Source organism: Schistocerca serialis, chromosome 1 (genome assembly GCF_023864345.2).
Source record: "Schistocerca serialis cubense isolate TAMUIC-IGC-003099 chromosome 1, iqSchSeri2.2, whole genome shotgun sequence".
NCBI classification, from domain to species: Eukaryota; Metazoa; Arthropoda; class Insecta; order Orthoptera; family Acrididae; genus Schistocerca; species Schistocerca serialis.
Window position 1 is genome coordinate 1,032,847,494 of NC_064638.1, and position 12,223 is coordinate 1,032,859,716.

At 36.9% G+C, this 12,223-nt stretch overlaps 1 protein-coding gene across 1 annotated transcript in view; it reads left to right on the plus strand.

Annotated features, from left to right (window-relative positions):
• LOC126458793 (probable E3 ubiquitin-protein ligase HECTD2) overlaps window positions 1–788 on the plus strand; it is a 344,272-nt gene extending 343,484 nt beyond the window's left edge. Inside the window, exon 14 of the mRNA XM_050095818.1 lies at window positions 349–788. Coding sequence (XP_049951775.1) covers window positions 349–613 — 265 coding nt within the window. The 3' untranslated portion in view covers window positions 614–788. The remainder of the gene's footprint in view (window positions 1–348) is intronic.
• Window positions 789–12,223: the final 11,435 nt, after the last annotated feature.

Here is a 12,223-nt window from a genome sequence, read left to right on the forward strand (position 1 = left end):
TCTGGTGTTAAGGACAATTCCTTTCCCCTGTAACTGAGTTACTGCTACCATCAACAGTGACATAAATATTTATGAGATCTTAAAACCTCGGGTTCCTGCTGCCCTTCCTTCACTCTTTGTGGGGAAGGCAATACTGGCACACTTCCCTCCAACTTATTACATTTATCAGATATTCCAGTATTTCAGAATAAAAAATTCTGTATACACTGTCATTTTGCAAATTGTTTGAAGAGTAAAGTGAGTAAAAAATTACAGAACTTTGTTGTTAAGCTCAGAATGTACTAATATCAACATGATAGCTATACATTTTATGTACCAGCAATAGCAACTAAATGATTTTTTTTCCAGTGACTTTTGGGATGTGCTTCATTCTCTGTCTGATGAACTAAAGAAGAAATTTCTGCTTTTTGCTACTGGCAGTGACCGAGTACCAGTTGGAGGAATGGGGGAAATGACATTCAAGATTACCCGTGTGACAAATAAACCAGATAATTTGCCTGAAGCACATACTTGCTTCAATCAGCTTGTGCTCCCAACTTATGAGTCAAAAGATACCCTTCGTCAGAAGCTCATAATAGCTATTTCAAATGCTGAAGGATTTGGCCTTGAGTGAAGAGAATTAGTTCTCTTGCCATTGTACCTTTATTATCCCTGTTTGTTATTGCAACTGTTATTCATTCACTCATGCAGCAACAAAAGATTCAATGCCAAGAACAATGAAGTATGAAACTATTTTGTGAGTTCTTACATGTACATATGTACTAAATGATGCAAATATTCTGCAAATTGTTAACAGTACAAATGAATTTTGGACATGAGTTCTAATTGATTACATTTCTAAAAATATATATATATATGTATAAAATTCTGTACTGTTGTTTGTGTATGTTGTTCTTCTAAAATCAAATGCTAATTTAAAATTGTGTGTGTCTTGTTGTTTATGAACACTGCCAATATGAATAACAAGGAGATGATTTACAAAGAACAATTTCTTATTTCTGTTCACATAAGCAAAACACTATATTCTTTTTACAGAAAAATGTCTAATATATTTTTCTAACAATGGAAAATCCAGGATGGTTCAGAGGCATATTCTTATAGTAAATGGCAAGTTATTCTACAATGACAACTTTAAAATTAGCTGAAAGTAAACTCAGAACATCACTTGGCACAATATTTTGACAGATATGACTATGAGGCAAAATATGTGCTGTGCAGTTTCATAGCTGTTGTCTTGCTTGTAACTCACCAAACTACATTGCAGTCAGTGTCAGAGTCTTCTTGGCTTCTGAAGAATATCTCAATTGTTTCCTGTAGTGAAAAGGTTCATAGGACCATCCATAGAGTCCCACAATAACAAACCAAGTAGCTGCATGAATACAAGGTTGGTAAAACTGATAAAAAGCAAAAAGTTTAAAATGTTTGTGCTAAGCTAACGGTCAGAACTTTTTCATTGTGGGCACTCCAGCCATAAATTTGTTGAATGATGTCCTTTTCCAATTAGGTTTTAATGTTTATTACAATCTCTAATAACTCATACAATTACTTTTGGCTTACATAGCCATTTTCAAGTTTCTACCTTTTTAACCATGAAAAGGTCTTTACAAATATTACAGCATAAGTGGAAACATGCTGTCTTCATTCAGTCAGACTTGTTCTCCATTTTTTTTTCTTTTTAACTGATGCGGTGCATTAGATGTGAAAACAATCTAATCCATCACATGAGAGACGTATTTGACTGTGTTACATGATAGAAATATTTTCAGAGTACAGCCATGAAATAAGTGGTACAATGTCTCCAATTTCTTATAAAATAGTTGTCATAATCATTTCATTTTCATGAAAATACTAACATAAAACTAACACTTTTTATCTATTTTAACAATTTAAAGCTGAAATAAGAAATAGGGAATATTAGTCCACTTGGATAACAATGTTGTTGTTGTAATCTGTCCAGAGACTAGTTTGATGCAACTTTCCACACTACATACACTACCTTTTGCAAGTATTTCCATAAATGCTTAGCTTACTGTGTTCAAGCTTAAGTTTTGTCTAAACATTTTTACCCATTAAACTTCTTGTCCTCACCAAATTGACTACTGCTTGATGTCACAGGATCTGTCCCATCAAACTATCCCTCACTTTAGTCAAGTTGTGCCACAAAGCTCTTTTATCTCAAATTCAATTCAGTACAATAACAATAAGGAGTAGAATACATGAATTTCTGATAAACAAAATCTTGTGAGTTAAAATGATAAAAAATATAAGGTGTCAAGTATAAAATATAAGAATCATACACTAATTACAATATGTGTGTATAACAACAATATTATGAAACCGATAGATTGCTACTCACCATATAGAGGAGACACTGAATCGCAGACAGGCACAACACAAAGCTGCTCAACATTTAAGCTTTCGGCCAAAAGAGCTTCTTCTGAAATAGAAAATACACAACATTCACACAAGCACAGCTCACACAAACACAACTACTGGCTCTCTGGCTCTGTGGCCGAACTGCAGACTGCAACTTCACCTGACGGGAGCAGAAAGCTGATGTGGGTAAGGAGGGAGCACTGGGTGAGGGGGAAGGACTAACAAGGCAGAGATGGGGTATAACATTACCATACTTAGGCATGCTAATCGACCACCCAGTATTGGTATGATTAAGATGAACTGGTCGTATGGCTGAACGCTAGTGGACCCAGATCTCAGGGAGTGCTGCAGCAGTTCTGGCTTCTGGTTAGGCGACTGCTCCAGGCGAGCAAGATGCAAGGGATCAGCAAAGGACTGGATGTGGTTTAATCCCAGTACAGAAATTTTAGCAATGGATGGTCACTTAGGAGAACAGACAATGCTCCAGGAAATGGCAGAGTGTCACATAACATTAAAGATGGCTAAGGTACGACACTCTGATTTTCACAGTTACAAATTAAAATGAATCTGAATACATTTGCAATCTCAGAAAAATGAGGCACATCCAGTGACACAACAATATTTCAATATATTTAAAACTGTAGAAGTTAATGTTTTACAGTGAATAAACATTTACTCAACGAACCACTGAATTGGCAACTTTTAATCACTTCATGCAGTTTCAACAAATGATATCTCAAATGATAGCATTGCACTATAGCTATCATCCCTGAAAGCTACGTATCTGTATCTATTTTGTTTATTAATTCATTATGTCTTTTATGTATCTTTTATTATGCAAATGTTAATCAGAATATTGTATTCTCCACATTTACACAGCTAATGAACACAGCACTTATTGTCATACTTGTGTAGTTATTTAATGAACAGTTTACTATTTTGCCAGTAACTTCATTCAAATGTTGATTCCAAGTGCTATTAATACACTGTGCTAATTTATAAGTGGTCAGTTGCATGTGTTAGTGGACATCAAGATTGAAAAGAGAACCAAAAGATGTTTCTGTCAAGAAGGCATAAATAACTGTTTAAATAATACCTAAGGACAGTCTATTGTCATTTATTGTGAGCACACTTACACAAGAATGCTGGTTTATTTAATTATGAACCTACTATTATTTGTACTTACAATGTGTTGAGTGCTATTGACAAGAGATTTCAAATTGATTCCATATTTCTAGATTTCCAAAAGGCTTTTGACACTGTACCACGCAAGCGGCTTGTAGTGAAATTATGTGCTTATGGAATATCATCTCGGTTACATGACTGGATTCATGATTTCCTGTCAGAGAGGCTACAGTTTGTAGTATCTGATGGAAAGTCATCAAGTAAAACAGAAGTGATTTCTAGCTTCCCCCAAGGTACTGTTATAGGCCCTCTGCTGTTCCTTAAATGATTTAGAAGACAATCTGAGTGACCATCTTAGATTGTTTGCAGATGATGTTATTTATCATCTAGTAAACTCATCAGAACATCAAAACAAATTGAAAAACAACTTAGAAATTGGCAATTGACCCTAAATAATGAAAAGTGTGAGGTCATACGTTTGAGTGCTAAAAGCAATCCATTAAACTTCAGTTATGTGATAAATCAGCCTAATCTAAAAACTGTAAATTCAACTAAATACCTAGGAATTACAATTACAAACAATTTAAATTGGAAAGAACATGTAGAAAATGTTGTGGGGAAGGCAAACCAAAGACTGTGTTATATTGGCAGAACACTTAGAAACTGCAACAGATCTACTGAAGAGACTGCCTACACCATGCTTGTCCATCCTCTTTGAAGTACTGCTGTGTGGTCTGGAATCCTTACCAGATAAGATTAATGAAGTACATTGAGAAAGTTCAAAGAACAGCAGCACAATTTGTATTATCATGAAGTAGGGGAGAGAGTGTCGCAGACATGATACACGCAAGAGTCAAAAAAATGAAAATCCAGGATGGAATTTAACAATATTATGAAAAGAAAAGTTGCTACTCACCATATAGTGGAGATGCAGAGTCGCAGATAGGCACAACAAAAAGACTCTCACAAATAATGCTTTTTGAGTTGTGTTTGCGTGAGAAAGAGTGTGTGTGTGTGTGTGTGTGTGTGTGTGTGTGTGTGTGTGTGTGTGTGTGGTCAAAGCTTTATTGTGACAGTCTTTCTGTTGTGCCTATCTGCAATTTGGCATCTCCACTAGATAGTGCATAGCAACTTTCTTTTTCATAATACTGAGACACAATACAGGATTTGGCACGGATGCCATTAAAACAAAGGCATTCAATCACCAAATTTCTCCTCTGAATGTAAAAACACATTCTGTTGATGCCAACCTACATAAGGAGAAATGATCATGATAATAAAGTAAAGGAAATCAGAGCTCAAATGGAAAGATATAGGTGTTACGTTCTTTCTGTACGCTGTTCAAGAGTGGAATAATAGAGAATTATTGTGAAGGTGGTTCAATGAACCCTCTGCCAGGCACTTAAGTGTGATTTGCAGAGTGTCCATGTAGACATAGATATGTTAATTGTAAATTATCTGACTGTAACCAAATGTTTATTACAGTTCTTTATTTAAATATTGTTGTAAGATATTAGTTTGGGCTGGGAAGTGGTCAGTTTGAATCAAATCATGTCTGTAGATCTTAAGGATGATGTATTTTTGTTGGGGACACTCTTCAGCCAATGGAGAAGCAGACAGTAGCAGAACACTATGGGAGTCAAGTGGAGATTGAGGTTTTTCAAGTGACGAGCTCAAGAGTGCGATTCAGGACACTTTATGCAGAGGCTGAAAGAAGGTAGACCTACCTATGGTAACATGCATGATTTGGTCATATACGCAATTGATTCTGGGTAGTGAATGGCCACTACAATACTAACTTTCAATGGGACTTTATATTTCAACAGGTCTGAATGTACTCCACTGTAGGACTATAACTTTTGCCGCTTGATTTATGGAAGTGGAAATAGACAGAGAGTGATTTACTATTCTGTGCATCATTTTTCTTAATTTGTAAATCATTATCTTGAACTCTGAACTGTTTTTAGCTGGTGAATCTTTGTGTATTCTGTATTATGTATTGTGATCACGAAATGGACTTAGTTTTTGCATATCTTTCAGTTTGGGTATTTTGTTACCATTGTTGTAACACTCCCAATGTAACTTACCTGCATTTGAAAAGGTCATTTATTTGTCAGTACTTTAACTGAATATTACAAGACAACTTCACATTTATTTGAGGCGTTTTCTCTTGAATAAACATTATTCAACATAATTCTCTGTTGTCTACGTCAACTACAGACATTAGATTAGAACCCTTATTATTAAATTATTCATTTATGTTTTGATTTCTGTGTATTTTATTAACTCACAATTCTAGCCATTGCATAGACAATTTGACTGCAGGATCACACCTACAGTTATTATTTGCAGCGAACTAGCTGCGGGCATGAAAGCAGATGTGCTCAGCTTGGCCCTATGATATATCGAGCTATTATTTTTAAACAGAACTGTGCATAGCCCAGGTACCTAAAGTATGAGTAATCACAGGTAAAGATGCAACTGGTTCGCTCGTATGGGATACTATAAGGAAGAGCAACTACTCAGGATTAACCACTGGGGTACCATTGCAATTGAGGTTTTCTTATCCAGATATGGAACTAACCCCTCTGAAATGGCAGTTTGTAATGGGACACCCTCCTCTAACATTACCTTTTTTTATAGAAATACCCGATACGATGTATACTGAAACTTCCTGGCAGATTAAAACTGTGTGCCCGACCGAGACTCGAACTCGGGACCTTTGCCTTTCGCGGGCAAGTGCACTTGCCCGCGAAAGGCAAAGGTCCCGAGTACGAGTCTCGGTCGGGCACACAGTTTTAATCTGCCAGGAAGTTTCATATCAGCGCACACTCCGCTGCAGAATGAAAATCTCATTCTGGAAACATCCCCCAGGCTGTGGCTAAGCCATGTCTCCGCTATATCCTTTCTTTCAGGAGTGCTAGTTCTGCAAGGTTTGCAGGAGAGCTTCTGTAAAGTTTGGAAGGTAGGAGACGAGGTACTGGCAGAAGTAAAGCTGTGAGTACCGGCCGTGAGTCGTGCTTCGGTAGCTCAGTTGGTAGAGCACTTGCCCGCGAAAGGCAAAGGTCCCGAGTTCGAGTCTCGGTTGGGCACACAGTTTTAATCTGCCAGGAAGTTTCATATCAGCGCACACTCCGCTGCAGAGTGAAAATCTCATTCTGGAAACCATGTATACTATCGATTCTTGTATAGATGAACATTTTCGGGTGTTTCCCTGAAAGAATTCATATGATTTTCTATATGATGTATTATATTTCAAACTAAAGTGTACAAAAAGAAATTAATTTGTTACAATTGATATGTACTAATGGTTAAAATTATTCTTGTTTTCAAAATATTTGAAATTACGAAATTTCTGGTGTACTTAAAATTCCTATTATTAATTGCACAATTTGACAATAATTATAAAAATTATTTCTGGACTCATTTACAAAGTAGTGATGTATTTTGGTGAGGAATCTTGTTTTGTCAAGAAAGTTTGTAAACTCTTTTGCTTTGTAAACTCTTTGGAATATGGTGAATACTGCAGAATGCGGAGGAGTAGTGGGCATGCCTCTGATGGAAATACACATTTTTCTAAATTTGTCAATGACACTGTAGTTATTGGTTTTTGTCTATGTGCAAAATGTAAAGACAGTGTGATATTTAATAATGTGGCAAAGAATAAAATTCAAAAAATATACCGGCAAATCTTCATCAGTTATTCAGTCAACAAGACTTGGAGTATTGTTCTTCTGTATGGGACCCTTACCAGTTGGGTCTGATTCAAGAGACTGAGAAGGTCCAAAGAAGAGCAGCAAGATTTGTGACTGGTACATTTAGCCATCATAAGAGCATTACAAATCTCATAGAAAGTTTGAAGTGGGACACACTTGCAGACAGACAGCACGCTAAACAGAAGGGGCTGCTCACTAAATTCCGAAATTCGATCTTCACCGAGGATGTAGAGTATATGTTATTACCACCAGCTTTCAAATTGCACAATGACCACCATTCAAAGGTAAGGGAAATAAGAGCTCGTACTGAGGTGTTCAGACAGTCGTTTTTCCCTCAAGTGATCCGCAAGGGGAACAGAGGGGGGAGAAATATGATTTTGGCGTCAATTGTGCCCTCTGCCGCACACCGCTTGGTGGCTAGAAGAGTGTATATATAGATGTAGATGTAGAAGAACCCACAACATTAAATCTAAATTTCAGCAGCAGGAATGTATCCCTAAACACAATAACAAGAGCCAACAACAAGAAGAAAGAAATGAAGATAAGCAAAAAGTTTTTCTTTTGTATATCTTATGCCTCTTAAAGCTTTCAAAATTTGTGCAAAGACAGGAATTTTAATAGTGATGTGTGGGAGGGTAAGATTAAAAGTGTGGGCATCAGCTGTGATCTGTTGACTCATAATGAAGTTTTGTCTGTTGCAGAAGAAGAAAGGACAATTATTTGTATTTACAGTTTTTATGTAAGTGAACTTAAATCACTCAACGAAAGATGACCCAAGAACTGCCCAACAAAGTCAGATCAACAGTGACAAGATAATATCAACAATGACAGACGGGATGAATTGAAAGAGGACTTTACAGATACAATGAAGGATTTCAGAAAAGATAAGTGCAAACCATTTGTGAATTTTTGTTTTCTTTTTTTCTTCTTTTTTTCTTTAGTGGACTCATGTGATTGCTAGGAAAATGAATAGAGATGAGGGTAGTGATGTAGGTGTGAAATCTGTAGAACCCAGCCAAGACATGTTTGAACCAAGTGAAAGTGCAGTCAGCAAAGAAACAGTGAAAACTGATATTTTGCAGTTGATTTTAGTAAAATTAGAGGAAATGAAAGCAGAACAGTCTGAAAACAATAGTAGTATGGACAGGGTACAATACCAAATAGACCAACTTAGTAATCAGGTTTCAAAACTAAAAAATGGGCTGTCAGATGGATTAAAAAGTGTGAATTAGAATGTTGTTGACTTAGAAAGTAAATTTATTGTTTTGGAAAATGAGTTAGTTGCACAATCCTCAGAACAGGAGAAGACTGTGTGACGAAGCTGCCTGGGATCTTGTTACTTCCTCTCTTGTTTGGACATCTGCCTCCTTAAATTCATACATGAGTGTAATTTGCATTTTCATAAAAGAAGAAAGGTTGTCCCTCAGTTTTAAAGAAAATAGCACCAGATCTAATTTTGTGCTTAGTTTTGTGTATGTCATCAATTTCCTAATTTAATTTGACTATTCCTAGTTAATATCTTTTGTCACAGGGTGAAATCAGTAATTGTTTCAGGGCTTAGATTCTATTGTTGACTTATAAACAAATATAAATTCTGTACTAATTATAAACATTTGGAAGAAGTAGTACTAGTATTCTTAAAGTATCTATTTGGCTCTATTCGAAAACATGTTAGCAAAGCCAGCCCTTAATTAATTCCAAAGTTTTGTCAAAAGTATTGTTTGTATAACTATATCTGTTAATTTCATCATTTAAACAAATATTTTGGCTTAACCCTCATAGTAGAAGAAACTATCAAAAAGAAGGAATATTTGACATATTCAGTTAATTGAATGAGTTATGTTTTAATTGTAATTTCTGTAAGTTAAACATCAAACAATGTATAGTTTCAGTACCTATTATTGTGATGATATATAAAAGCCCGATTTTTGGTCGCAATCACATCAATTTTTTTACATTTCACTATGACCGTTTTCGGCTACTGCCATCTTCAGAGCTGTTACAAAAAGAAAAACAGTGTGTAACCAATTAAGTAATTTTGTTGATGCTAAATCTGTAAAAGTCTTGGTTGTTGTTGTTGTGGTCTTCAGTCCTGAGACTGGTTTGATGCAGCTCTCCATGCTACTCTATCCTGTGCAAGCTTCTTCATCTCCCAGTACCTACTGCAACCTACATCCTTCTGAATCTGCTTAACGTATTCATCTCTTGGTCTCCCTCTACGATTTTTACCCTCCACGCTGCCCTCCAATACTAAATTGGTGATCCCTCAATGTCTCAGAACATGTCCTACCAACCGATCCCTTCTTCTAGTCAAGTTGTGCCACAAGCTCCTCTTCTCCCCAATTCTATTCAATACCTCCTCATTAGTTATGTGATCTACCCATCTAATCTTCAGCATTCTTCTGTAGCACCAAATTTCGAAAGCTTCTATTCTCTTCTTGTCTAAACTATTTATCGTCCACGTTTCACTTCCATACATGGCTACACTCCATACAAATACTTTCAGAAACGACTTCCTGACACTTAAATCTATACTCGATGTTAACAAATTTTTCTTCTTCAGAAACGCTTTCCTTGCCATTGCCAGTACACATTTTATATCCTCTCTACTTCGACCATCATCAGTTATTTTGCTCCCCAAATAGCAAAACTCCTTTACTACTTTAAGTGTCTCATTTCCTAATCTAATTCCCTCAGCATCACCCGACTTAATTCGACTACATTCCATTATCCTCATTTTGCTTTCGTTGATGTTCATCTTATACCCTCCTTTCAAGACACTTTCCATTCCGTTCAACTGCTCTTCCAAGTCCTTTGCTGTCTCTGACAGAATTACAATGTCATCGGCGAACCTCAAAGTTTTGATTTATTCTCCATGGATTTTAATACCTACTCCGAACTTTTCTTTTGTTTCCTTTATTGCTTGCTCAGTATACAGATTGAAAAGTCTTGGTGTTACATAAGAAAAATAAAATGTTTATATGATTAACAGCCATGTATATCAGCCATATGTATCATAAAATATTCTGATGTATTATCAACATCAAACTTTTGTTTTTGTAATAGCTCTGAAGATGGCAGTAGCCAAAACCTGTCATAGCGAAACGTAAAAAAATTTATGTGATCAAGATGGACCTATAAAACAAAGTGCCAAAAATGTGATCATGGACTCATTTTCACACTTTATGTCTTTAATTGATAAATTTTGGTCCTGAGACAGTCAGTCCGCAGCTGATTTTCAGATGAGGACCTGTGCTGGTTAGAACAACAACAATGCATCAACTTGACTGTGAAATAAGTGTAATACAGATAGGCCGTGTGTTAAGACAATGACAGTGTCCGTTCAATAGTGTCACACATACTGTATTATTCTGCAAAAACTGTGTGGCTATGTTAATAATGCTCATAGATATTCAACAGTAAACTATTGTAGTAGTTTGCTGATGTTTGCTTGCAAACTATTAATGAGGCTTATGAAACGTTAACCAATAGTGTACTGGCCATATTAACTGTGTAATATTTGGGGGATTGTGAACCGTGAAAGTAAAGAACTGTGAAACACAAATGTGCACCTGCTGGCTACATCATTTACAGTAGTCAGTGTTGAACTTTCACCTCCCCATTTTTCAGCCAGTATAACAACGCAGTATGTCGACACCGAGGACTATCAATGAAGATGGTAAAGCAGGCGAACATCACATATGGTGCCCTTGTGGCTGAGGAATAATGGATGTAGGCACAATAAACTAGGACTTGTGAACTTTGACAGTGAACTCAGTAATGGTTTACAGTACACTGATTTTAATGAAGGAGGTGCAACAGCCAATCAGCGCATGGGTTTCATGCCCACAGTATGACAGCAACCAACCAGCGAGTGGGTTCTATGTAAGCAGCCACTGAGTGCAGGAGCAGCAAATCAGCATACAAGTGGACACAGCCAACCAGGATAAACAAGACACCCCACCAAGAGAACTACAATTTACAGCAGCTGTTCAGACGACAAATCAAGATGACAAAAGCAGCAGCAGAGAGGAGCGAATAATAATAACCTAATTTCATAGCAAAAGTCACTGTATATTAAGTGATACATAATGAGTGGCCTCAAAGAACAAGACAGTGTGATGGGAGACAATGGACAACAGGGGAGTGGTGTGATCGAAAACAAAGCTGTAAAGGTTAAACTTTTAAATAAACAGAGAACTTAATGGGGACTGATTTGCAGGACAATAGTGGCTATGGAAAATTGGAATGTTAAGGCAAATTCTGAGTTGTATGTGTACAAAAGGAGACATTAATAGGTTGGGAAGTAGTATAAAGAAAGTAGTACATAATACTAATGAGAAATTAACAGTAATAAGTAGTAAATGTGTAGAAGAGAGAGAAACTTTGTGATGACTATAGTAGGAGGGTGGAGGCTTCCGAGAAATTTTGTGCTGAAATTAGAGTTGAACTTGAGAACCAAATCGATTAGATTAAAAATTATTTTGAAAGGGAGGTAGAAACTGTTGTGGACTGGCAAGACAGCCAATCCACAATGACGGGAAGCTGAAAGGCATGCGTTAAAGCTCACGCAGGATGGCGTGACGTCTGAAACAGGACAATGTCTTGAGACTAGCAAAAAAGGTACGTAGCTTCTGGAATACTTAACTTTAATCCATAATTGGTGAACATTGGTCTGACGGTACATGCATCACAAGATAAATAGCAAATGATAATGGCGCCTTGCTAGGTCGTAGCAAATGACGTAGCTGAAGGCTATGCTAACTATCGTCTCGGCAAATGAGAGCGTAATTTGTCAGTGAACCATCGCTAGCAAAGTCAGCTGTACAACTAGGGCGAGTGCTAGGAAGTCTCTCTAGACCTGCCGTGTAGCGGCGCTCGGTCTGCAATCACTGATAGTGGCGACACACGGGTCCGACGTATACTAGCGGACCACGGCCAATTTAAAGGCTACCACCTAGCAAGTGTGGTGTCTGGCGGTGACACCACAGAAACCAGGTGTGCAA